The 26542-nt window shown below is 56.2% G+C and overlaps 1 protein-coding gene and 1 long non-coding RNA gene across 5 annotated transcripts in view; one reads left to right on the forward strand and one right to left on the reverse strand.

Moving 5' to 3' along the window:
• The window catches only part of AGBL1 (AGBL carboxypeptidase 1), a 635239-nt gene that overhangs the window by 568277 nt on the left and 40420 nt on the right, over positions 1 to 26542 (reverse strand). For all 4 annotated transcript variants that reach the window (XM_089311047.1, XM_089311048.1, XM_089311050.1 and 1 more), the window contains exons 2-5: positions 18237 to 18300; positions 15420 to 15566; positions 11506 to 11637; positions 8317 to 8410 (exon numbers count right to left, since the gene is read on the reverse strand). In XM_089311047.1, the coding sequence (XP_089167173.1) occupies positions 8317 to 8410; positions 11506 to 11637; positions 15420 to 15566; positions 18237 to 18300 (437 nt within the window). The remainder of the gene's footprint in view (positions 1 to 8316; positions 8411 to 11505; positions 11638 to 15419; positions 15567 to 18236; positions 18301 to 26542) is intronic.
• Positions 3289 to 14442, forward strand: LOC149122904 (uncharacterized). The gene is made up of 2 exons (XR_016218632.1): positions 3289 to 5696; positions 6483 to 14442. It is a non-coding gene; the product is annotated as an uncharacterized LOC149122904 (long non-coding RNA).

Below are 26542 nucleotides of genomic sequence, written 5' to 3' on the forward strand. Positions count from 1 at the left end.
GAGGGGCCCAGGCGTGGAAAAGGATCCGAAGAGAGGGCCCCGCCTGCCCCGTGCTGCACGCTGGGCCCAACCCCCAGAGGCAGCTGGCAGCACTGCCCAGGGGCCACGCCGCCTCACTGGGTGGGCTTCTGTGCGGAACACCCCACCCCCAGGCCCGCACCCCCTCACAGCCCCTTGGGACAGCCTTCCTCCCCTCGCTGTCTGCTGTGTGGTGTCTGGAGGCGGGCTCCGTCCCTGGAGAATTTGGCCCCTGCCTACTGGAGCAGACACAAAGATGCTGGTCAATCGGGTCCCCCTGGGCGCGAGTCTTCCTGTGCCTCAGCCGGACGCCACCGCAGGCACAGCACTGAGACGGGGGCGACACACACACGCACACACAGAGGCTCCTCAGTGAGGCAGACTGGGCCAGGTCCGCTCCCGGGGCCTGTCGGGCTCTGCTGGGATCTGTCCCGGCTTCAGCAGGCAAAGACAGAGAGGGGCTTCTGTACAGACCCCCTGGGACCACGACAAGGGAGGCCGGCCCAGGAAGACAAGACCCAGGGGAAAAAAAAAAAGACCCAGGACTGGGCCTGCCTCAGCTCTGTGAACAGGTAAATCCAGCCAGTCTGATCCGGTCAGCACCGTCTGACTGCCCCTGGCCGCCACCATGAGGAAGAAACTCCACATAAGCTCGGGGCCAGGTCTGCCTGCCCGGCCCTCGGGTCTGCCTCAGGGACTGACGTGGACCTCGGGTGAGCCCCAGAACTTCTGCGCCCTGAGGTGTCTGTCCCTTGGCGACAGGGGCCTAGAGGGCCTCCCAGGGCGAGGTGTCTGGTCCAGTCCCTTGGCGACAGGGGCCCAGAGCGCCTCCCGGGGAGGAATGGGACCAGAACGCCTGCTGGGTGGGGCTGGCGGGCTCCCCCTTCCGGCACCAGAGCTGCTTCACACACTGGAGGGAGACGTCAGTGCCGGTGTGCCGAGGCCCAGGGCCCAGAGCCAGCCAGCTCAGCGCCGCGGTGTTTCTGAGGGCGGCGCCATGAGCATGGCGGTGTTTCTGAGGGCGGCACCGTGAGCATGGCGGTGTTTCTGAGGGCGGTGCTGTGAGCATGGCGGCGCCGTGAGCATGGCGGCGCTCTGGGCCTGGCACGGGCTCACTGTGAGGATCTTCCGGCCCGCTGCACCGCCATCACTGGCGTGCACCGGCAGCAGCTCCAACAAGGCCTGGCTCATGTCCCCAGTGCCGAGCACGGAGGTGGCCACGTTGGGTGAGGTCAGCGGAGGGTTCTCATCCCAGGCACGTTTGCTTTGTATCATGCGCCTGAACGCCAAGGGGATGAACCGTGTCTTGAAGTTAGGGTGCAGGCTTGGCTCCGGCTCTCTGGGTTTCAGGGATCTCACCTTAAAATGAAGATGGAGGCCCGTGTTGTGGCGTAGTGGGTCAAGCCACCGCCTACAGTGCCAGCATCCCACATGGGTGCCGATTGGAGGCCCAGGTGCTCCACTTCTGAGCCAGCTTCCTGCTAACGCACCTGAGAAAGCAGAAGATGGCCCATGTGCCTGGGTCCATGCCACCCACAGGGAGCTCCTGGATGGAGCTCCAGGCGCCTGGCGTCAGCCTGGCCCAGCTGTGCAGCCATTTGGGGAATGAGCCAGAAGATGGAAGGTCTCTTTCTCTCTGTCTCCCTGCTTCTCTCTGTTACTCTTTCAAATAAATATTTTTTAAGATATATTTATTTATGTATTTGAAAGTCAGAGTTACACAGAGAGAAGGAGAGGCAGAGAGAGAGAGGTCTTCCATCCGATGGTTCATTCCCCAGATGGCCGCAACGGCTGTAGCTGTGCCCATCTGAAGCCAAGAGCCAGGAGCTTCCTCCAGGTCTCCCATGTGAGCAGGGGCCCAAGGACTTGGGTCATCTTCTACTGCTTTCCCAGGCCATAGCGGAGAGCTGGGTGGGAAGAGGAGCAGCCGGGTCTCAAACCGGCGCCCATGTGGGATGCCTGTGCTTCAGGCCAGGGCATTAACCAGCTGCACCACAGTGCTGGCCCCATAAATAACTTTTAGAGAAAAAAAGATGAAGGGGGATAGGTGAGAGGCATCATCGGACCTTCCAGCCTTAGGTGCCGTGGTTGAAGATCTGTGGCTGGGCCTCATCCGGAGAGCTCACTGGCTTCTTAAGGAAATGAGAGGGATTTAAACCCATAAACCTCATTGCCAAGGTTGAATTCATGCAGGAAACGATTCATCCACCCTCGGTGACAGGCGTGGGTCAGGTTGCAGATGCAGGGATCGCCGTGTTGGGAAGCAGAGCCCAGGGCGCAGCCCACCCAGCACCAGGTTCTGGGACGCTGGCGCAGGTTTTTGTTCCTGTTCCAAGGGACTTGAGGCCCCACAGTCTGGAGCACACAGCTTCTCAGGCCAGGCCATGAACTCCTGCTCTGAGAGCACGGATCCGCCCAGGTTGCTGGAGTCACAAGTCCTCAGTGGTGGGGGCTGGCAGGGAGGAGTTCAGACGCTATTTTGAGAAACAGAAAAACCTGTTTCTTATAACGTGGACCCCACTGTCTCAAGGACAGAGTAGTTGAGTCACTGGAGCCTTCTAGCCCTGGCTGAATCCACTCACCTGTCAGCCACTGCCATTAAATAAAGAGGAACAGCAGGGCGGCTGGAGACGGCCCAGCCAGCTTGGCCTTGGGAAAAAGACGGTGGCTTGGACAGAGGGAGAGGAGGAGCAGGATATTTTTTCCAGCTCATAAATTGAAGATGAAATCACCACAAAGAGCTGCCAACGAAGCAGTGCCCAGGAATCCTGCACTCGGGCAGGGCTCGGGTGCCAGCGCAACCCCGGCATATGGGGTCCTTGAAGGGAGACCATCACCCAGCACGGCTGCAAGCCCAGGGGAGACCGTCACCCAGCATGCTCCAAGCCCAGGGGAGACCATCACCCAGCACGGCTCCAAGCCCAGGGGAGACCATCACCCAGCACGGCTCCAAGCCCAGGGGAGACCGTCACCCAGCACGGCTCCAAGCCCAGGGGAGACCGTCACCCAGCACGGCTCCAAGCCCAGGGGAGACCGTCACCCAGCACGGCTCCAAGCCCAGGGGAGACCGTCACCCAGCACGGCTCCAAGCCCAGGGGAGACCGTCACCCAGCACGGCTCCAAGCCCAGGGGAGACCGTCACCCAGCACGGCTCCAAGCCCAGGGGAGACCGTCACCCAGCACGGCTGCAAGCCCAGGGGAGACCGTCACCCAGCACGGCTCCAAGCTGAGGGGGACCATCACCCAGCACGGCTCCAAGCCCGGGGGAGACCATCACCCAGCACGGCTCCAAGCCCAGGGGAGACCGTCACCCAGCACGCTCCAAGCTGAGGGGAGATGGTGCTGAGGATCCTGCTTGTGAGGCTGCCCAAGGCCGAGCAGGCCCGGCCGCTCCTGTCACCATGCTGCCCACAGCACACAGCGGCCACCCCCAGGGACCCCTGCACGCCATCCTTGCTGACCCTAAGGGATGGGGACACCAAGGGGTCGCATCGGCCTGAGCGAGGCACTTCCTGTTCTTGGGAAACCCCAGGGAGAGTGGAGGCAATGAGTGAAGGGGCCGCCTCGCAGGCGTCCCAGGCCCACGTCCTCGGAGTGCCAGGCGTCCCGGGCCCACGTCTTCGGAGCGCCAGGCAATGGCCCGAGGGCACCCAGGCTCAGGACTCAGCCTGCGCTGGGAAGGCCTGGCCCGTCTCAGTCCACCCTGCCGTTTACAAGGCCAGGCAAGCGGGCAGAGCTGAAGTCCTTGGGGAGACGCCGGTCACAAGCCCCGATGACGGGAGCCGAGGGAATGTGGCTGTGCCTGGGGCGAGGGCACGGCAGGCCCTCCTGGAATAGGGAGGGGGGTGCCCCTCGCAGAGTGCTGGGACAGCAGCGAACACAGCTCTTCTAAGGTCACAGGGTGAGTCAGTCGCAGACAAGTCATCTGTCTTTGGCTCGATAAATTTTCCTACTTAATGAGTTTGGACAGCTTCAGATAGCTTTTGTGCCGATAAACAAGCTTGCCCGTGGAGGAACAGGCTAGCAAGGGGGAGTACACCCTGGCCCAGCGGCAGCCCTCCCCCTGTTTCTATAAAAAGCACCCCAGGAACTCCGAGGTCCCAGCAGCCCAGACTAATGGTCCCAACTCCCCACGCCAGGGAAGGCAAAGTCTCCACGCCGACACTGCCACTCCTGGCACCTTGAGCCCAGATCTTTCCTCTCTGCCCAGCTCTGTGGCTTCCCCCAGAAAACTCCAAATAAGAAACTGGCTCCGGCCCTCCCTCTCCCCGTAGTCAGGCAAACCCAGCTCCCTGGCAGCTCATCCTCCTGCAGTGACCTCAGAGGGCCCCTCAGCCCCATGCCCCGGGGCCCTGGGTGGTCCTGACACCAGAACGCCACATGCAGGGCAACCTCAGCCCGGGGGAGTGACAGCCCAGAGGCCCATCTGGTAAGACTGGTTTACTGATTGCCTTGTAGGGAATTCACCAAAAATACCTTGTGCAAGTGTTTCTTTAGAATGTAGTTGAACAGCCCACTCAGGCTATGCACTGGGCTGGGCCCCGTGGGGAACGCAAGCTGCCCACCCCCGGGGACTGCAGGGTTACGAGGAGAGGAGCCCCCCGGGCCAGCCCTGCGAGCAGGTGGAGTTGTACACGCAGCAATTTAAAGAGCACAAAGAAAGACCCAGCGGTGCCCGGAGCAGAGACGGCCCCTTCCGACCTGTGAGAGGCAGCAGGCGGGTCCGCCAAGCTGAGGGCTGGGCGGGACTCCGCTGTCTGACGGGCAGCAAGGCCAGGGGAAGAGGAAGGCCAGGCCAGGGCCAGGCTCACGCGGCCACACTCAGAGGAGGAGAGGAGGAATGAGAGCCCAGGCTGCAGAGGGGACAACGTTGGAGAAGATGGAGCAGAGGGCTACAGGAGGAGCCCAAGGCTGGCGCACGGCCCTGACTGCGGGCAGTCCCGAGAAGCAGGGGCAGGGGCAGGCACGCGTGGGCAACGGTGGCAGTGCACCAGTACAGGGGCCGGCTGGTGGAGGAGGAGGACTGGCAGAGCCGCCTCCTGGTGTGAGGCTGGCCCGCGGCCACTGAGGGCTATGACCTTGCCCTCCGCGCCCCCTCTCCCTGGTGGTACACGGTTTGAGATTCCACCATAAATCTCATCCTGAGAACGAGCTGGAGATGGGGCCTCGCTGGGGACAGCTGCACATCTAATTTTAGAGCCCCGCTGGAGAACTGGGCAGGCTTTATCCCCACAGGAGGGGGAAGCACAGGGGGCAGCACCAGGCGTCCACTCCCTCAGAGGCATCCAGGGAGAACTCCTGGGCTGGCCAGCATTCGCAGGACACTCTGTAGGGCTCCCAGTGGCCGCCGGCGGGATAACCTACCCTTCCTGGAGGACCCCTGCCTGCCCGCAGGCTCCGGCATCCAAGTGGGTTGAGCAGGGCCCACTTAGATGCGCTGCAGTTCTCTCTGCAGGAGAGAAGGGGCAGAAAGCTCCCATCTCTGTGTCTGCTGCATCCAGTCCCTGCCACCTGCCTGGTCCCCCGGGGCAGCCAGGGGTCCCACCACCTTGAATTACCAACAAGCTCCAGTGTGACTGCACGGCCAAGCTCACAGAGCTCTCGCCCACGATTCCGTCATGTCCACAGCAAGACCTGGTCCTCCTTGGTCTTCACAATTCACAAAACGTAAAGTCCAGGTAAGAGAAGCTGGGCGGCCCAGAGCTGCCCCGGGGTCAGCCAGACTGGCTACGGCGCAAGCTCCCCAGGTCAGGCCCCAGTTCTCATCGCGGTGCTGGGAGGCAGCGGCGAGGTGGGAAACAAGGTAGCTGGGGGAAGAATCCGAAAGCAGAGGCTCTAGATCGGCAGACTTGGAGGGAAGAGAGGAAGCAGAGGAGAAAGACTCCCTCTCATTAAGCAAACTGCTCCATGGGTGTGAGCCATTTAGACAGTAAAAGGGATGTAAGCAAACTTCAGCAGCTGCGAGTGTCTTCCATATGGTGGATGTAGGAGCGAGCTGCAGAACAGGCTGAGAGACTCCCGCCATGGCTCAGGGCTGCAGCTCACTTACCAGCCCGTGATCACATCCCAGCTCGCGCCCTGAACCCCCAGCATGTGACTCCACCTCTCGGGTTTGAACGTGTCCTCCTGTGAAGACGGGCACAGTAACAGCACGTGCCGTGCAGAGGAGACGACGAGCACCAGTAAGATAAAGCACACCAGAGCCCGCACGAGCTGGGCCCCTAAGCAACACCCTGGCTCAGAGCCCGGCCCGGGGAGGGCCCCTGTCCAGCACTGTGGCGATGGCCCATCGTGAGTCGGGAGGGGAAGCCCTTCTCTAGAGGTTTGGGTCTAATTTGCCTTTGAATAAAGAAGGGAAATCGTCTTGGCCAAACTAATAGAGCAGACCAGAGATGCAGACACACGCCTCGAGTCCCTGGAAGGGTCTTGGGCTACTGAGAACACCCCACCCCATTCCTCCCCAGTTACTTTCGCGTGTTCCGGTGGCACCAGCACGAGACCCGCAGCTGCAGACCTGACTCCCTTCGCAGGAAGCAGACAGCAGTGGAGAAAGCGACTGGTGCGTGTGTCTGAGGACAGGGCTTCTGTGCTCTGCTGCTGTATCCCCGAAACTGCCCCACCAGGGAAGACAACAGAGCTCTGAGGACCCCGAAGGCAGGGGCCCGGTGCCTTGATACCCAGGGTCAGCCAGGAAGGGCTTCCTGGTGAAGCTTGGCAGGCAGCAGGGCCCTGGGGGACAAAGAGGAGACTGAGACACCCCGTTGGGGCCAGCAGACACCCCACGACTGGGCACATGGTCAGGGGAGGCCACCAGATGTCTCTGAGCTCTGGAGCAGCGGGGTGATGCCAGCCTCGGGGCAGAAGGAGCCCTGTGCACGGGCAGAGAGAGCTGCCAGCCTGGGGCCAAGGCCATGCTGGGGCTTAGGTGCCAGCACACACACGATGACGACGAGACACACGCGACACGTGAGACACATCCACGCCTCGTCCCCAAGTGGACACGACTCAGGACAAGCTGTGCTACACCTCTGCGTGACCTCCCCGCTGTGCCCCCCAGGAAGAGGGGAGAGGGCTCAGAACACCCAGTGGACCGAGTCGCTAATCCGATTTAGATCTCTGATAAGACGTTGAGTGATGGTTTCTGTTCTCTTGAATAAATAGAAGTTTCAACGAACAATGACAGAAAAATGAAGCTTTTTGTCCCTGAGTTTGCAACACTGAAGGGCTCCACTCCTACAGGAAGGTCCCCGGGCAGGGCTTGGCGTGGTCCCACTTTGCAATGAACCTGCACTCTGCAGGAAAGGTTTCCAAAAAACGAGATCCGTGGATCGCTGAACCCCAGGAAGGGTGCTCTCCAAAAACAACTCACCCCCACAGCTGGGGAGCAGGGCGCACTGCGTAGCCCCCCGGGGGCCTCAAGATGCCTGAGCTTATTCCAGGCCGTGAGAGCTCGTACTGCAAAGAAACCATCCGAGTCTCCCAAGCACAGGACTCCCAGTGTATCTGGTGAGGGATGGTTTTATTTCACTGCAGAAAGCTGCAGGTGAGAATGGATGATAATGGCATGACTGTGATGACCCGAGAGGAAAATAATCAGGCGGAACATGAGCCTGGGCGGGATGCTGGGATCAGAGACCGCACAGCCGGGCACGGCAGTGCCACTTATCAAATGACCCCATACATCTTGGGAAGTGGCTGCATTTCTTTTAATATTCTTTCAAGGTCCTTGCTGAGTCACTCCCTTAAATGATGGCTCCTAATGGCTCTGAGCATCCCAAAAGCCCCCCGTGCAGCCACCTCCCTCTGTAACCCGCGATTCGCCCCACCCCAGCACGCAGAGCAGAGCGCAGACCTTTCCCGCCCCAGCCAGGCAAAGACCAGCGTGCGAGCCGGCAGCCCGGCCCCCGATCCAAGGTGGGCTGGCCCATTCTGAGAGACCCTCTCAGTTCCAGACTCTTTCCAGGACAACGCCCATCCACGGTAGACTTTCTGTGAGTAAAAGGGTCGATCTGAAGGCTCCAGACCGAGAGAAAACGTAGCATGGGGGCGTGGGTGGCAATGCTCGGAACGCCGATCTCAACTCGGCCGTCCCGGCACCGTGACGGGGATGAGGCCCGCGCGGCAGCTCAGCCTCCTCATCTGACGAAGGCAGTGACCGCCACTCAGGGTCAGCGTGAGCTTTTCAGGAAATGACTCAGGGGGAGGAGGGGCACCGGTCCACGTCTCCAGGGGGGAATCGTGGCTACACGGGACCCCGCTGCGGCCGAGCGGACGGAGGGCCCCGCAGGTGCGCCGTACCTGATGGTCCGCGAGTGCCTGTGGGTGTAAGGAGGGATGACCTTGAGAAGCAGCTCCATGGCTCCGTTGATGCCCAGCATGGCCCCCGTGGTCACTGAGAAGGACAGAAGCACAGTTATCACGGGAAGACGGGTGATGGCTCCGCTCAGCTTGGGGCCTCTCCAGCGGTCAGGGGATTATTGTGCGAAAAGTCGCTTTAGAAGCCTGAAAGCGTAGCCCAATAAGGAAGAGTCTCCCTTTCTTCTCCACTGTGGCCCCAGCTTCCCTACGATTGTGCCTGGACCTCCCTCAGTGGAGACAGCGACTTGCTTGTGTGTCCACTAGAAGGCCAAAGAGAGTCAGCTCTCCTGTCGTGGCCAAGCAGCCTGGCGACAGAAATTCATTCTATTTTAGCCCAGCTGGATGCCTATAAAAGACACAGCCACAGATCGGAGTGGTGGAGATAAACTCGAAGGGGTATCTGGTCAGCAGTTGAGACACTCTTGTTTCCAAGGATGCCCCCGCCTCTGCAAGTCTTCGATATCCCACTCCACTCAGGCAGCCTCAGGAAGCGCTCTGGTCATGTCGGAACCACGAGAGGCATCCGCAGGACCCTGCGTGGAGCCCGTGTCGCTGGGGAGAAGGAAGCAAGCTGACCTTCGCGGGTGGAACCCTCTTCTCCCGCCTGCACTGCACTGGGGCTAGCAACGCCTGTGCTCGTGGCAGCCTTGCTCCAGGAAAAGTAGCTGGGAACAAGGAGACCGTGGAGCAGCAGAGGGAGAAACACCAGCGGCTGGGGAGAGGCGGCTACACGGAAACCCGGAGGCTTCAATGTGGTTCCCCGGTGGGATCTCGGTGTCGCCGACCACAGGGACGAGGCTGTCCCGGCTGTTCAGAGACAGCTGTTCTGGGACACCCCTGCCCCAGTGCCCCTCCTGAGGAAGCACAGGCCTAGCTGACCACGTCAGAACTGGGGGATCTGGCATCCTAGTCCTGCCCATTGGTCCTCCGCTCTGACCGCTGCTCTCATGGTCCCTGCTTCTAGACCGGGAAAGCAAACTCCCGGAAACCGAGAAGTCATGGTACTGAGTCCGGCTGTGGAGGGGATGGCTGTGCTAACACAGAGACTCTGGACCCAGACCTGGAAAAGGGTGACCAACACAGCCCTCACGGAGGCCAGCCTCGCTGGGTGCCTGAGAGTGGCTGGGTGTCCATGAGCTCTGGAAACATCCCCAGCGGTCATCTGAGAGCCCACTGGCTGCTCTGCACCCATCCTAGTCCCAGGTGACTCCTTCTCGAGACGGGAGCTGACTGGGAAGCTTCCGGAACTTTCCACAGTGCCTAATGGAGACATCAACCTATGGCTTCCTGAACTCTGCCTGTCGCTCATCAGACTGGCACTGCTGGAGAGTAGTGGTGTGACTTTTAAAGATATCTTAGCGAACAGTCAGTTGGTATAGTAAATGTAGGCTTAGAGTCTGAGCTGGAGGGCCACCCCCTCACACCCAGGCAGATCCCAGGCTTGCTCAGAGCTCCAGCCAGAGGGGTTTTCTAGGTCTCCACTGCCACCCCATATTATGGAGAGGACAAGTTTTTCTTCAGGAAACCGTGAGACATTACAAGTCCCGTGCTGCTGGCGGACTCCCCGTGGGGAGCACCCCGACTCCGCGCTAATGCAGGGTATCCTTGGTGCAGCGCCAGGCGCCTCTTCCTCTCTCAGGATGCGAATTGGCAGACCCGTTGAGTGTCTCCCAAGTGCTCTGCTTTCTGGCCAGTGTGCCTGGGACATGGGAGAGGGAGCGCCATTGGAGAACACACGGCCTAGAATCTATCCCATTTTTCCCAGAAAGCCTCTCTCTCTCTATGGGCCCTCCACGCTCGTTAGTAGAATTCTCTAATGAAAATCGGGTTATTTTTGTAGTTCTCAGAACAACTGGGGAGAAGCCACCTACTTACTCCCCCTATTTGTACTCTTCTTGCTATTTCAAAAGACAACGGGGAAGGAATAGAGAGGGGAACGCGGCATGTGACAAGCACACCTGTGGCCATTGGCTCACGCCCTGTGCCAAGTCTGTGGGCTCTGTCATGAGCTACATCCCCCAAACCCAGAGTGAAGCCCCGATCCCGGTACCTAAAGAAGTGATTGAGTTCAGTTAGACTGAGCCCTGATCTCTTCTGACTTCTGCGCTTACAAGGAGAAAATTGTGCAGAGAGAAAAGCCCAGGGACACACAGGAGAAGACGCCACAGAGACGCCAAGGCGGACCCCGAAGAACCGACCCTGCTAGCACTTTGCTCCAGGACTCCCAGCCCCCGGAGCGGCAAGGAAGGGACTTTCTGTGGCCCGACCACCAGGCTGGGTTTTGACACCGCGGCCTGAGCTGGCCAGTGGTGATAATTATTGCCTCTATAATTTTACAGAGGAAACTCGGGTCAGTCGGGTCAGGTGCCCACGTTCCATGACTCATAAGAAACAGGATCCGTGAGACTCAGGTCTTCCCGGCACTAAGCCCATGTTCTTTCCCCTAAAGGGTGTTTTACATCTAAATAATCGTCACTTCTATCCCACGAGAAGCGAGCTCAGGAAGGAGAAATGAAAGTCTGTGTTCACTACACGTGCGAGAGGAGGTCCAGAACTGAGATGATTAATTAAAATGTCTCCACACAGAGAATTAGCTTGAGTCTTGGAGCCAGACACTCAGCCCGCACGACCTTTTACCTGCACGTAGTGAAGCCGTTGTTCACTCTTCTAAGTTGTGTTTTCCCCTTAACTGTAAAATCGTGAGTGCACATACAGGATTGTGAGGGCAACTAGAAACCAGCCAACCAGGATGGCAACGGCACGGGCACCTCATGCTGTGGAGCAGGGCCGTCACCTGCAGGGCTCCAGAGAGGCCCACGCGATCAACACCTCCAACAAACGTGGGAAAGGACAGTCATACACGCGTGCTTCAGGCGTGTGGCAGGGACAGAGATGTGGCACACGGACGCTGCCCGAGTGCAAGGGCCTCCTCCCACCACAAGTACTCTGCCTTGCAGCACGAACAGAGGGCCTGGCGTGCTCCCAGGGAAGTCGCCCTCCAGAAACAAGCCCGAGAGCTCTGCTGGCCGAGCAGGACACGGGCAAGCGAGTTCTCACCTCCACAGCCTGCGCCTGTGCTGGGACCACACGCCCACCCCCCCCTTCCAGAAGGCTCTGCCGAGCACTCACCACGGGCGGCAAACACGCGCAGTGCCCAGAGACAGTGCAGGAGGCGCTGGCTGTGGGACAGGCTTTTCCTGGCCAGAATCAGCGTCACGTCAAGTGCTTCCAGTTCCAGTGCCTTCTGCCCAATTGTTTTGTCTAGGAAAACAAATAAATCTCCCTTAGTTGCATTCGTATCGATTCTACAGTTGCACAAGGCATGGGGAAGGGGAGCGGAGGGTGACGGAGTGAGGGGCAGGCTCTCACCAAGGAGCTTTCACACCCAGTAAAAAAAAAAAAAAAAGCTGCAAACTCCGTCCCCTTCATAACCGGGCAAATCATAACCTGGGCTGCACAGACCACAGTGAGGCTCAAGGACTTCTCCCTCTGCACGCCGCCCCTCCCCCACCTGCCTGCGCCAGGAACCTGGACTTCCAACCTCAAACTGGAACCCAGGTCCTCCTAGGTAGCTTGTCTCGTGGATTGTGTCAGTGACAAAAACGGTGCATAGTGGCACTGCGGTGATGTGGGAAAATGTCTCTTTTCAAATACATGCCTAAAAATAGGATCTAAGAGCAAAAGTCCTCTGTAATTCTCCTGAAAATGCTTCAAATAAAAAGAAACGAGTGAGGGAAACACGTCAAAGCAGCAGTAAGAGTTGTAGTCTAGGTAGATGGGAGGTCGTCTTTCTAGGTGGTGGAGAACTTTCATAATGAAAAGCAAAAATGAAAAGAAAAATTTGCCCTGAAATACCTCTAAATCATTGCTCCAAATAACTTGACCTCCAGTGTTGCAGGTACACCCTTTTTTTTTTTTAAGATTTATTTACTTATTTGAAAGTCAGAGCCTCAGAGAGAGACAGGGAGAGAGAGAGATTTTCCATTCACTCCCCAGATGGCCACCGCAGCCGGGACTGCCCAGGCCACAGCCAGAAGCCAGGAAATTCTTCCAGGTCTGCCGGGAGGGTGCAGGGGCCCAGTCACTTGCACCACCTTCTACTGCTTCTCCAGGCCGTTAGCAGGGAGGCAGATTGGAAGTGGAGCAGCCGGGACTCGAACCAGCACCCATATGGGATGCCAGAGCCACAGGCGGTGGATTTACCCTCTAGGCCACAGCACCAGCCCCTGTCATTATTTTTAACAGCCAGAAATAAATATTAAGAAACGAGAAAAAAAAAAACTTGCTATTCTGTGTTCCCTCCTCCTGCTTTGATGGCAGGTGAGTGTGCTGCCAGTCACATCTGCCGTGCCCTTTCCGAAACAGGAGGCCTGAGTCACCGCGCTGGCTTTGGCAGGGACACGCAGATACACTGCAGGTGGAAATGAGTCACAGCACACGGGATCCCAAGTGGCTCCCGACGGACACCAGCAAGGAGACTGTGACCCCGCCCTCCTGACCCGGCCCCTCCGTTGGAAAAGAAACAGCAGGGCTGGCGTGCAGCACAGCAGTTAAGACCCTGCGTGAGACGCCACACCCTACACGCAAGAGCACACGCAAGGGCCTGCGTTCACGTCCCAGCTGACGTCACCCTGGGAGGCTCAAGTCGTAGGGTCCCTGCCATCCCTGGGGGAGACCTGGATTGAATTCCTGAGACCTGGCTTCTGCCCTGGCTGCTGTGGGCATTTGGGTCATAAACCAGCAGATGGAATATCCATCTTTCTGTGTGTCTCTCTGCCTTTCAAATCAACATGGATAAATACATAGAAATAAGAAGACAATAAGTCTCCAGCCCACCCCACTCAGGAGCAGCCCACGCCATTTGTGCTGCGTTCAGGTCACCCCGTGGCTACTTGGGTGGTAAGGTCAAGGTCTTGGTGGTAGAAGAGAAGATGACATCACCACCGTGCAAGGTACCCAGCATCACAGTAGTACAGGACACGCGACGTTACAGTGGTGATGCCAAGGCAGTAGCCTGGAGGCCACGGTCTTGCTGTCTCTCCCGTCTCCTTCTCTCGTGAGGCTTGCGTGACCTTGTTGCCAGGCCCTGGCCCGCTCTCCACGCCTGTGACTTGCAGAACTTCGCCTCATCCTCACAGAGACTCCAGAGCAAGGCCGCTGCCGGCAGGTGATGCATGGGGCGTGATGGCTCACAAAGGCTGAGCACCTGCTCCACAGGCCATCAGCTCACGCACATCAGGGCCAGACTGGCTGCCCAACTTGACTGCGATTCCCTGCAGGCGCTTGGCCTCTTCCTGGGGTTCTGCTGACTCACTCTTTGCTGACTTCCTCTTGTTCTTCACTTTTCAGCCGATGTCACCTCTCCCTGCCCAGCATGTCAAGGTAGTGTCACTATTCGTCTTCCTTACACACCCACCGTGGTCTGCTCCCAGCCAGCTATCACCTGTGGACGAGGCAGCCTTGTCCTTGGAATGACGCCCTGTGAGAGCAAGCCCCTTGACTTTATTGCTCCCCTGGGTGTTCCAGGGACCCAGAAGAGTGCCTGGTCCTGGGAGACACATAGCAAGCACCGAATGAGTTTACTGCTCTTGTCTGGGACGTGTCCACACTGGTGCTGGCCGGCAGCAGGTTCTCAGGTATTATCCATGGATGACGGAATGGACACAAAGTAGAGACCCCAGGCCCTCGGCTGCAGCTGCTAGCACTGGACATCAAAAGTCCAACTCTCAGGCCGGCACTGTGGTGCAGTGGATTAAGGCCTTTCCTGAAGTGCCTGCATCCCATATGGGCGCCGGTTCGAGACCCAGCTGCTCCACTTCTGATCCAGCTCTCTGCTATGGCCTGGGAAAGCAGTAGAGGATGGCCCAAGTCCTTGGGCCTCTGTACCCACATGAGAGACCCGGAGGAAGCTCCTGGCTCCTGGCTTCAGATAGGCACAGCTCCAGCTGTTGCAGCCAACTGGGGAGTGAACCAGTGGATGGAAGACCGCCCCCCCCCCCCATCTCTCTGCCTCTCCTTCTCTCTCTGTGTAGCTCTTTCAAATAAATAAGTCTTTAAAAAAAAAAAGTCCACTTCTCAGAGAGATCCCACTGCTCGGTTGTGACTCACATAATCCCAACTCCTGTGATGACTTCGACGAACCTCGAGTGCTGGATTTACAAACCCCACATCAGGAAGGCCTAGGCCTGAGGGGAGGTGCTCAAGGGGTCCCGTGGGGAAGGAATGAACACGAGTGTCAGTGGGGGCTCCGGGCTCCCGTCCTCCCTCCACCTGGGGAAGCTCCACTCTCCTGCGTCCCTGAAATTCACGGCCACCCAGCACCTCAGAGCACTGTGCTATATTGGGAAAGGGTTTTTGAGGTCACAGAGATTAAAGCAGGGCGACACTAACCACTGCTGCCCTACGCCAGGAGGAGAGGGCACACAGAGACACAGAGGAGCAGGTCACAGGAAGGTGGAGGCAGAGATGGGCGAGCTGAGTGTGCAAGCCAGTGAATGCCAAGGCCTGCCGGGAGCCGCCGGGAGCCCCGAGGGGCCTGGGACAGGTTCTCCTGCAGAGCGACCAGGAGGGAACAACCCTGCCTGGAACAGGTTCTCCTGCACAGCGACCAGGAGGGAGCAACCCTGCCAACACTGGGCTTTGGACTCCCGGCCTCCAGAACTGACAGGTGTGGGCTTCTTGTGTGCTGAGCCGCCGGCTTGGGGAAACGTGCTAGGCAGCTCTGGGAAGCAAACCTCGCTCACGGACTCCCACGTGCAGGCAGCAGCGCTCCGCCTGCTCGTTACATGGTCACCAGCTGCATTTGGGGTACCTCCCGTGCCTCCCACCGGGGGACCCAGATAGCCTGTGCCTGCCCCTCCACCCTCAGCACCAGACTTTGGATTATCTGACATTCAAGTCAAAAAACGACCTCCAATTCCGGGAGGGTCCTCCCCACCGAGGTGTGTGGGACCCCCCTGCGCTCCCCCTGGATCCCCACGGCTCTTGGGCTAACATCTCCAGAAGTGCCCTCCGGCCATCTGTGGCTCCTGGGCTGTGGGTACCTCTCAGGCCGACTCTGGCCAGCAGCCGGAAGAGAGGCAGGAGGACTTCGTAGTCGGGGGGGTCGGTCCTCGCCGTGTCCACCAGGGTCCGCAGAAGGGCTTCACTGCCACCCTTGCTGATCAGGTAGTGGATCCTGCGGTCTGTGCCTAGGGGGAGGGGAGGGGAGATCAGCACAGGGGTCACTGTGACTTTGCCGGGAGCAGAAGGCACACTACGGCTAAGGGCAGAGCGAGCGTTCACTTGTTTCATCCCAGAGACGGAACTGTGCAGCTCCTGAAGCAACCTGTGTGCAGAGCTGCAGGGAAAAGTATGTGAAACAGGGAAACATGGGCTACGTAAGGTCCTCGCTGGACTCCTGCAGAGGCTGTGACAGACGGAGCCTGGGATCCACTTCCTGAGGACTGCCGAGTCTCCATGTGCTCTGTGTGTGTGTGTGTGTGTGTGTGAGTAACTAAGCATGCAGCCTTAAACATTTCGTCATATTAACAGAAGAGGGGTTTTCATTATTCCCTGCACTACATGTTTGAATAGTCTGAAACAGGGATTTGGATGAAGACATTATCTTATGATAATGATTTCCCAACACTGCCTTCAGTTACTGATGGAAAGAAAACATGGAAACCACTGGGGCAGTCCCCTAAGAGACAGGCGTCCTGTGTAGGGAACTTTGAGGCGCACCTGGAGCTGGGATGAAGTGTTGGTCTCTGTGCTGAAGAACTACTTTGTTGAACTCCTTACTTAACACAGAGTAATCATATGTGTACAGTTAATTGAAAATAGATCACAGTAAAAAATAACAGTGGGGATAAGAGAGAGAGGAAGAAGTTTGTAACTGTAAAGCTGTATAGTTCTGCATACATTCCTACGGACTTACTTCAATTTAAAAACTTGTTATAAGACTCCAAATTCCATTAAGCTTGGTGGTAAAACTGCCATTTTAATTGTTAAAGTGATCATATTAAGTGTTAAAGTGAACAACATATAGATAGGATTGAGTGTTAAAGTGACCATATAAATAGGCTCAAGTGCCTGGTAATAATAATAGATAGAATTAAAAAGGAGAGAATGTTCCAATATGGGAAACAGTCCACACAGCAGACTCATAGAATGACAATCACTTTAATTAACACTCTGACCTCAGAATCAGCCCTTAAGATTTCCTGATCTGGCTGAAAAGTCCATGAGAGCATTTCAGGCATGGAAAGCCAAGACACTGTGGCAAAAAATATTCTACATGAAGGATCTCTGTGAGACCCCAGTGGAAAGAAGGAATCACCAAAGGAGGTACTTTTCTCTAAAGGGAGGAGAGAACTTCCACTTTGCATGTGGTCTTGCCCAAATACTGACAGAGACTGTGGATTCAAAATGCTTCCATGGTCTTGGCAGCTCATGTCAAGAGCCCCGGGTGGTCACTGATGTCATACATAAGAGTGTTAATTGTTAAATTCACAAGAGGAGTCACTGTGCACTAACTGCCCATGGAGGACCTCTGCCCTTAGTGAGTTGTATTATGAGAATTAACTATAAAACTTGTCCTCAAACAGTTTTGTGTGTGTGTGTGTGTGTGTGAGAGAGAGAGAGAGAGAGAGAGAGAGAGTGAGTGCAAATTGTTGAAATCTTCACTTAGTATGGAGTTGGTCTTCTGTGTACAAAGTTAACTGAAAATGAATCTTAATGGAGGATGGGACTGGCAAGGCGAGAGGGAGGAGGAGGGGTAGGAGTGTGAGAGGGAGGGCGGGTATGGGGGGAAGAATCACCATATTCCTAAAGTTGTACTTATAAATTTGTATTCCTATATAAAAAAAAAAGAACAGTCTGGAACAGGGGCCTCGCCACCTTGTCTGAGGACAAGTTCCAAAGCTTGGAGCAGGCCCTTGCTGATCTCTGCAGAGGGAATGCTTGGCCCAACCCAGGGGCCCCACAGCGGGAGATGGCAGGCAACGTAGATTTTCCTTAGGCAAGGCAGGCAGCCCCACCGGCATCACAGGGAGAACACAAGAGGTCCGCACGAGTCAGAACTATCCCAAAGCACTGGTGGCCTCTCCCACACAGGGGATGCCCCCAGCGGGCTGCATGGAGGGAGCCAGCCTAGCGCAGCACACCAGCAGGAAGACGCCTGTGGTGGGACCCTCGACCGAATCTGCGCCCAAGCTTCAGCCAGGTGTTCCCTTTGGTATTGCCTGTTGGCTGTTAATGGTTTTTCCTGTTGCAACAGAGCCACCTCCGTGGAATTGTACATGGATTGCAGCAGATTCCGGAACCTGGGTGGGCTCGGAGCTCCTGGAGCTGTGCTCGGCTGACTCCGCTGATTCTGATGTGGGCAACTCTCAGCTGAGCTCTGCAAACCAGAAGCCTCACGGCACTTCCGGTCCAGCTCCTGCCTCGCATCCCTGTGTCCACTGGACACATGTAAGGGATTCCAAGGCCTGGATCTCTCCTTGGAACCAGGGATGGAAGGAGGGGGAGGTGAGGGTCAAACCACTGAGGGGTAGCTTTTCCCAGGGGGTCAGAGGTGGACACAGCCCCCAAGGACCCTGGCCTCATAGATGGGAAACTAAAGCACCCACCCAGAGTTCAGTGTCCACCCGTGCTTTGGTCCCCCAGGGAGACAAGACTGAAGGTCCCAGACTCAGAAATTCCCATGTTAGAGGTTTTATTAACTCAAACAGGAAAAGTGCTGGCGACTCTGTCTCTCACAGGAAGCTTGAACAGGGCAAGCCCCAGGCCACCCAGACACCTGCACAGAACGCAGCCACGTGGCCCACTCACATGCCTCCCCCAGTCACGAGATGAAGGGCGGGGCATGGCCTACTCACCGACAGAGAGCAGATCTGCCAGGACCCTCAGGATGGTCAGCACGGACTCCCTGTCGCAGGAGCTCTGCAGAGAGAACGCAGGCAGTGTCCTGAGAAGTAACCCAGGGACGCGTGGTGGGCAGGGTGCCTTCCCGTGAGAGCGTGCTAGAGAGGGCGGGCGAGGGGGGCCACTGACGGCGTTGGGGTGGGCACCCAGCCTTCGTCGCCAGGGCTCGCCCTTGTAATGGCATCAGCAGCAAGAGTGAAGGACTTTGCCCCAGTGTCTGACATGGGAGCAGGCCCCTGGGGGCTGGGGAGGAGCCGGCTGTGGGCAGGGAAGGGGAGAAACAGAAACGCCCAGTGTTCTAGGCAAAGGCTTCCCCAGCAGGCAGCCTCGCTTTCCTGGGAGGCACCGAGTTCAGACCGAATCATTGCTGTAGCGCTGCAGGGTGTGGTACAGGACGTGCCCCTCTCTGAGAGGCAGAAGGGGACACGGAGCTCAAGGGAAGAAGGACTGCTGGGTCCCCAGGGGCGTCCACACAGCAGAGGCCACTCCAGGCTCCCAGAAATCAGGCTGCGGCCTTTGCCTTGTAAGACCGGCTTTGCCTCATCGGCCCATCAGTGGGACTCACGCCCTCCTCTGCTCCGTGGACCTGTCACTCCCCATCATACTTGGGATACGTAGGTTTCCGAATTTCTCGTGGTCTTGTCTCACATATGTCCCAGCATCATCATTCAACATCCTCGCCCTAAATAAATGTGCTAGAAACAAGGAGCGTCAGTCTCCCACCCAGGCCACGCCGTTTCCCACTCGGCAGCTTTGACCTTCTACTTCCTCTGCCCACAGCACGCAGTGCCAGCTCAGCCTTCAACTGAGATTCCCCACAGCGTGGTGTGGGGCCCCTGCTCTCCGCAGGGCACTCACCGTGTGGTATGGGAACCAACTGCCATCTTGCTCCTGCTCCTCACTAGAGATTAAAATCTTTAGAGGAGGACCAAGTCTTGTGTCTTATTCTTGGCGGCTGACCATGGGGTACACAGGAAATATCTGATGAGCAGACGCAAACCCAACCAAACACAGCTCCAGGGGAGCCGTGCAGACCAGCACCACGAGCAGGACACAGTGGGGCCCAGGCTGCCTCAGCCCTGGCCTTATACCCTCCTCCAGGGAGTCCTCCATCAGACCCAGATGGGGCCACGTCTCAGCACAGAATTGAAGGGGGTGCCACACACATACATAACCATAGGTCACACCTTAATGCTGTATTTTTACAGATCAAAAGTGATGCCAAAAAATCCTGCTAGACAAAAAATCAAAGTTGAACTCTTGGACTCCTGGGTGGGATGAGCTGTCTGAGGACCCTGACACTTGACGCTCACCTGGGGAACCACCCCGGCTCCATCTCCACTGGGCACTGGGGCCTGACAAGGGCACTCTCAGCCTTGGCTTTGCTGATGCCCCCTTCACCGTCACACTGAGTGTCAGTGGAAGGTGCCGTTCTCCGAATCCCTCCAGCAGTGCCACAGACCCCTGCCCACAGGGCTGGTGCCTTCCCCACCTTAGGACCAAGCCAATCGGTCACTCTGGGGATGTTGAAGGACCCCAGCCCGAAACGGCTCCCAGAAGAAAGCAGAGTCCCAGCATGGTCTCCCTGAGTGTGTGCGGCTGGACGGACGCCGGCACACCTGCCTTCCTGTGAAGAGCGGGGAGAAAGGCCCTTGTGAGGCTGTGTGCTGTGACCTTTAGAAAGCATTAATGAGGAGAGAGGAAGTGGGAGATGAGAGAGAGAGAGGAAAGAGCAAAACTAACAGGGTGGAAGCTGGAAACGAGAAAAAGATACAGTGAAGAACGAGAAGTATCAACCAACATCCCTGACGAACAGAGGCGCAAAAACCCTCCCCAAATACTAGCCCAACAAACACAACAACACGTCCAAAAGGCATCCACCAGGCCAAGTGGGACTTATCCCAGGGGTGCAGGGATGGTGGAACATTTACAAGTCAGCAACATGACACATCACATTAACAACCTGAATAATAAAACCCTATGATTATCTCCAAGGATGCAGAGAAAGCATTGGGTAAAATACAGCATCCTTTCATGATAAAAATCCTTAAGCAAATTGGGCATAGAAAGGACAGTTGTCAACACAATCCAGGCAACATATGACAAACCCACGGCCAGGATCGTATCGAATAGGGAAAAGCCGAAAGCACTTGCACTGAGATCCAGAACCAGACGAGGACGTCCACTGTCACCGTTACTATTCAACACAGTTCTAGACATTTTAGCAGAGCCATTAGGCAAGAAATGAAATCAAAGGGATACAAATTGGAAAGGAGGACGTCAAATTCTCCCTGTTTGCCAATGACAGGATTCTGTATATAGGGGAAACAGAAGACTCCACTAAGAAACTATCGGAACTCATAAGAGAGTTTGGTGAAGTTGTAGGATATAGAATCAGCACAGAGAAGATTATAGCCGGGGCTGACGCTGTGGCGCAGTGGGTTAAAGCCATGGCCTGAAGCACCAGCATCCCATATGGGTGCCAGCTCAAGTCCTGGCTGCTCCTCTTCAGACCCAGCTCTCTGCTATGGCCTGGGATAGCAATAGAAGATGTCCCAAGTGCTTGGGAGACCCGGAGGAAGCTCCTGGCTCCTGGCTTCAGATCAGCATAGCTCCAGCCCTTGTGGCCATCTGGGGAGTGAACCAGCAGATGGAAGACCTCTCTCTGTCTCTACCTCTCTCTGTAGCTCTGTCTTTCAAATAAACAAAATAAATCTTTTAAAAAAAGATAATAGTTTCATATGTACAAGCAATACCATGGATGAAGAAGAACTTGTAAGGTTAGTCCCATTCACAATAGCTAATAAAAAAATTTTAAAACTTGGATTAACCAAGGAGATGAAATATAGTGAAAATTACAAATGATTAAGGGAAGAAATGGAAAAAAATTTGAAAAAAATCTTCCACGTTCATGGAAGAATTAGCATCATCAAAGCATCCACACCATGCAAAGCACTTCACAGATCCAGCACAAAATCCCAGTGGACACCGATGACTTTCTTCTCAGCTCTGGGAAAATGAAGCTAAAGTTCACACGGAAACACGAGAGACCCCAAAGGACAAAAACAAAGCTGGGGGCATCACAATTTCAGATTTTATGACATATCAAAGGGCAGGATGTCCACTGTCACCGTTACTATTCAACACAGTTCTAGAAGTTTTAGCAGAGCCATTAGGCAAGAAATGAAATCAAAGGGATACAAATTGGAAAGGAGGACGTCAAATTCTCCCTGTTTGCAGTATAATCAAAACAGCCTGGTACTTGTACAAAATAGACAAGTAGACCAACACAACACAGAAACCCCAGAAATTCATCCACGCATCTACAACAAAGTAATCTTTGACAAGTGAGCTAAATTCACTTCCTGGAGAAAGGACAGTCTCTTCAACAAACAGTGCTGGGAAAATTGTATCTCCATCTGCAGAAGTGTGAAACAAGATCTCTCCTTCACACCTTATAAAAATCAACGCACAGTGGATCAAGGATCTAAACCTACGTGCTGAAACCTTCAAATTACTAGAGAAAAACACAGGGCAGACACGGCAAGACATGGCATAGGCAAAGACTTCTTATTAAGTCCCCCAAAGCAAGATATAAAAGCAAAAATGATACAATAAGCTTCTACACTGCAAAGGAAACACTCAGCCAAGTGCAGCGGCAAGCTGCAGAATGGGAGAGAATAGCTGCAAACCGCACAGCTGACACAAGACTAAAGTCCAGGATGTGTAACGAACTCAAGAGACTGAACAACAAAATAAGTGATCCAGTTACGAAACTGGCTAAGGACATGAGCAGGTGTTTTTCAAAGCATGAAATTCAAATGGCCAACAGACACATGAAAAAATTCTCAGGATCACTAGCCATCAGGCAAATGCAAATAAAAACCACAGAATTTCTCCTCACCCCAGTTAGAATGGCTGTCATCCCAAATCAAAAACTAGCAAATGCTGGTGAGGGTGTAGGGGGAAAGGCACCCTAAAATACTGTTGGGGGGCTGTAACTCATGCGAACACTATGGCCAACAGTATGAACATTCCCAGAAATCAGAAAATAGATCTGCATATGACCCAGCCACCCCCTCCTGGGAATCCACCCACAGATATGAAATTGCATTTGAAAGAGTTATCTGTACCCCCATGTTTATTGCAGCTCAGTTCACCACAGCGAAGATACGCAATCAACCCAGACGTCCTCAGCTGAGACTGGGTAAAGAACATGTGGTGGGGCTGGCTCTGTGGTGTAGTGGGTAAAGCTGCCGCCTACAGTGCCAGCATCCCATATGGGCTCCAGTTTGAGTCCCGTCTGCTCCACTTCTGATCCAGCTATGGCCTGGGAAAACAGTGGAAGATGTCTTAAATGCTTGGGAGACTCGAAAGAAGCTCCTGGCTTCCGATCGGCACAGCTCCAGCTGTTGCAGCCATTTGGGGACTGAACCAGTGGATGGAAGACTTCTCTCTCTCTCTCTCTGCTCTTCTGTAACTCTGCCTTTCAAATAAATAAATAAATCTTTTTAAAAAGAAAGAATATGTGGATGTATACACTACGGAATACCACACAGCTATAAAGAAAGAATTGAATCCTTTCTTGTGCAATAGAATGGACACAACAGAGATCATCAGCTTAGAGAAATAAACCGGACCCCAAATACCAATATCACATGTTTCCCCTGATTTTGGATCACTAATGTATGCAGTACCAAAAACGAACCGCTGAGGTTTACCAGCGGTATCAACATCTTATGACGTGATCATTCACAGCCCTTGGCTGCACCCTTCTGGAACAGTGCTCTTCTCCCTTTCACTGGTTGAGCACTACAGTTAGTGGAGTATTGAGCCTGTGATTATACGGTAAATTTGAAGGATAACATCGCAAAAACGAAAAGAAAGGAAGGAGGAGGCACAGAGGGAGGAAGCATCCTGTGTTCTCAGATTTCTATCTTTGGAATACGTGAAATCTGCTCCTTCATGTTAACAAAAATATTTCACAAAAAGAAACTGGCTGGAGAGACGTTAGGTCCCACCTCATCATCCCAGTGGAAAGGATCTGGTTACCAGGGACGCCCACACCCACAGCACAAACCGGGGGCCCTGTCTGGCTGGGGCGGGGCTGGCAGGCAGGTGGGACCAGGTGGGAGGGGCTGGGCAGAGGGATCCAGCCTGGCCCTGAGAGGTGAATCTGAGAAGCCGGGCCGATGGGGCGAAGCTGCCTCCAGTTTAGCACGGAGGGGAGGACGAATGGCGAGGGGCGGGCGCCGTCCCTGCGGGCAGGAGGCAGGTCTGGCCTCTCCCCGCATGCCTGCTCCTGGGGTCTAGCAGGGCATGCATGCAGGCTACTGAATCCACGCCACGCCACAGGCTAGGAGCTTCCTGCCTCATTGGCCTCCACGCACACTCGTCTCTCCCTCCCCCCCCCCACACACACACGCACACACTTCCGTCGTAGCTGCCGGCAGGGCCACAGAGCTGGGCACGTGCTGGGCACTAAACCCCACCTCTGGATCTCTCGGACCTGTGGCTGGCACTGCAGGCTGCACACACAGCAGCCGCTCCTCTGTCGCTGCCTCCAGGGAAAACCCTGCTTGCTTCCAGGACAGGCGGGCGGGCGGGCAGCGCTCCTGGACGCCCCAGCCTAGGAAGCGCCAGGGGCCCCTCCTCCATCTCCTCTTAGAGGCCAGGCTGAGCGGAGATCAGATTCTGCAAAGGTTTCCCTCCGGGGTTAAGAGAAAGAGCACGAGCTAAAAGCAGAAACAACACTGTTGTGTGAAGGCCTGACCCGGGGCCAGCTGATACCACTCGGCAGCAAATCGACTGTGTGCAAGCAGCTGGGCGCTCAGGCAGGTGCAGCAAGAACATCAGAGCTACCTCCTCCCAGAGCCACTTGTGGCTGGGGAGTTGGTTACGGAATTCAGACGCGACGGAGAAAGATGAAAATTTTATACCTCCAAGTGTTCTCTCCCCAGGCACGCGGGTCTTAAAATATAGAAGAAGTAAACGGCAGGAGGGCTGCAGGCAGCCAGCCGAGGGCCTGCGTCCGCAGAGACCAAGAGTCCCTCAGGCCCCCGGCCCCCAGCCAGGGCGGCCGGCGTGACACTGTTTTCTTTCAGTAAGAACGATGGCGTCAGTGGAGAAAGGACGCTCCACCGGCTCTCCACTGCATTAATTTATGCACTGCTCTGTTTACCAATAAATATTTCACACTATCTAGAAAAGCAACGCAGAGCGCTTATCTCACCCCCACAATAATAAGTGAGCAGTTAGAGGAGGCAGGCTGCGACGTGCCCGATTCTCCTGTAAGGTGCCTTGAGATGACTCACTGAGTGGTTCCCCGACCTGCCAAGATTCAGGAGAGGCAGGTGCCGGAAGAGCAAACCGTGTCTCACAGCCCACAGGGTCTGACTGCAGTTTTCCCCTATTGTTTCACCTTTGTCACTGCCCTGCTTTAAAATCCTGGGTCAGGGCCGTGACGTAGCGAATTCAGCCACCGCCTCCTGAGAGGCCGACACCCCATGTGCAACGGTTCCGATCCAGGTCCCTGCCAATGCAGCTGGGAAAGCAGCAGAAGGTGGCCTAAGTGCTTGGGCCCCTGCTACCCACATGGACACCCGGATGAGGCTCCTGGCTTCAGCCTGGCCATTGTGGCCATTTGGGGAGGAACCAGCAGATGGAAGGTCTGGATCTGTCTCTACCTGTCTCGCTGTAACTCTGCCTTTCAAATAAATAAAACGAAACCTTTAAGAAAAGGAAATAAAACCTGTCTCCTGGATGCCTCTTTCCTCCTGACTCCTCGGTGTCATACACAAACAAGATTTGCACATGGCCCTGCCCTGCAGGTGCATCGCCAGCCCCTCCCCCACCACCCAGAGCCGAGCGAGTCACGGGCCCCCTTGCCTGAGTGCCATTCCTACCTCTCTCTGCAGCCTGCTTCCATTCCCAGCTCCACCCCCCTCTTGGTACAGCCTCCCTGGCACCTGCTACCCTCAGTCACCACACACGTCTGTGCAGGTGGGGCACGGCACAGCTGCAGGGACGCCGGCATGACGGGTGCCCCGGCCTCTCTGAGGGTTGCGCGCTCTGGGTTTGTTCTCCAGCAGCCCACACCTCCCACTGGAATTCTTACCAGATCCTGGCTGCTTTCTTACCTCCCCATTCTGGTCGTCGTTGGAGGGTAACCAACTACCCCACAACTTAACGCTTCCTGATCTTGCGGGGACGGAGTTGGGACAGGGCTTGGCCTGGAGGGTTTCGGCTTTCTGCGGCACCAGCTGAGGTCACAGAGGGGTGCTCAGCTGGGCGTCCATGGTGGCCTCACTCACAGGTCTGGCTCCGGAAGACGGGGCCTACCCGGGACTGTGGACCCGGCTCCCACCCTGTCCTTTCAGCACGACAGCCGCGAGGTCCTTGAACTCCTTGCGCGGCAGCCGGCTGCCAAGGCCAAGCCTTGCAAGGGAGCTGGACACAAGTTGCAGGGCTCCTCTTGACTCAGTCTCAGGGAGCCGAACTCGCCGGCTGCTGCGTCCGATGGTGCACGATGTCACTAATGCGGCACAGACTCCAGCAGACGGGAGTGGACCCCACCCCTCCAGCCCTGGCATCGGGGAGGGGGAGTGCAGAGCTGGTGTTTAGGAAACCATGGGATGGGAGGGGGTGGGAAAAGCACAGTCTGCCAGAGCTGTTACCCTGAAGTACACCCGGTGAGAACGTGGTTACGGAAGCGTACCAGGCGCACAGCCCGCTTTTCTGACAAGCGAGCGCTGGCAGCTGAGTCCAGTGGCCTCCGTCGTGTTGGGAACAGAAATCATCAATGCAACCACAGTGGCAGAAGCCTCTGGTGCCGTCCCCAGATTCCTGCACAATCCCGGCCCCGGATTCTGAAGTAGGAAAACCCAGTCGGCCCCCACCCCACCTGGAGCAGCACAGCCGACATCCCTGAATCACGCTGCCGCTCTGTGCCCACGGGCGGAAGGGACAGGCCGTGAAACGCTAACTCGCAGTCTCTGCAGAAAAGACAACACGGCTTCCAAAGCCACGAGCCAAGAGCAGAGGACACGGCCCATAGCCCCAGAAAACCATCTTGCCAAAAATACATGTGCTCTTCCAGACGTGCAGCCTGAACGCTCACACAGGAAGGCCCACTGGTTAAATAAAAGGCATTATTAAACTGGGAGCCAGTCATGAAGGGCCGACCAGGCTGCAGTGACCAGGAATGGCGGCAGCCCGGCGAGCGCGGCCGGCCCCGCTCCGTCTGCGCTCCAGGGGGAAG

The sequence above is a fragment of the Oryctolagus cuniculus genome, chromosome 12 (genome assembly GCF_051225735.1).
Source record: "Oryctolagus cuniculus isolate XC-2025 breed Fujian yellow rabbit chromosome 12, ASM5122573v1, whole genome shotgun sequence".
In the NCBI taxonomy this organism is placed as follows: Eukaryota; Metazoa; Chordata; class Mammalia; order Lagomorpha; family Leporidae; genus Oryctolagus; species Oryctolagus cuniculus.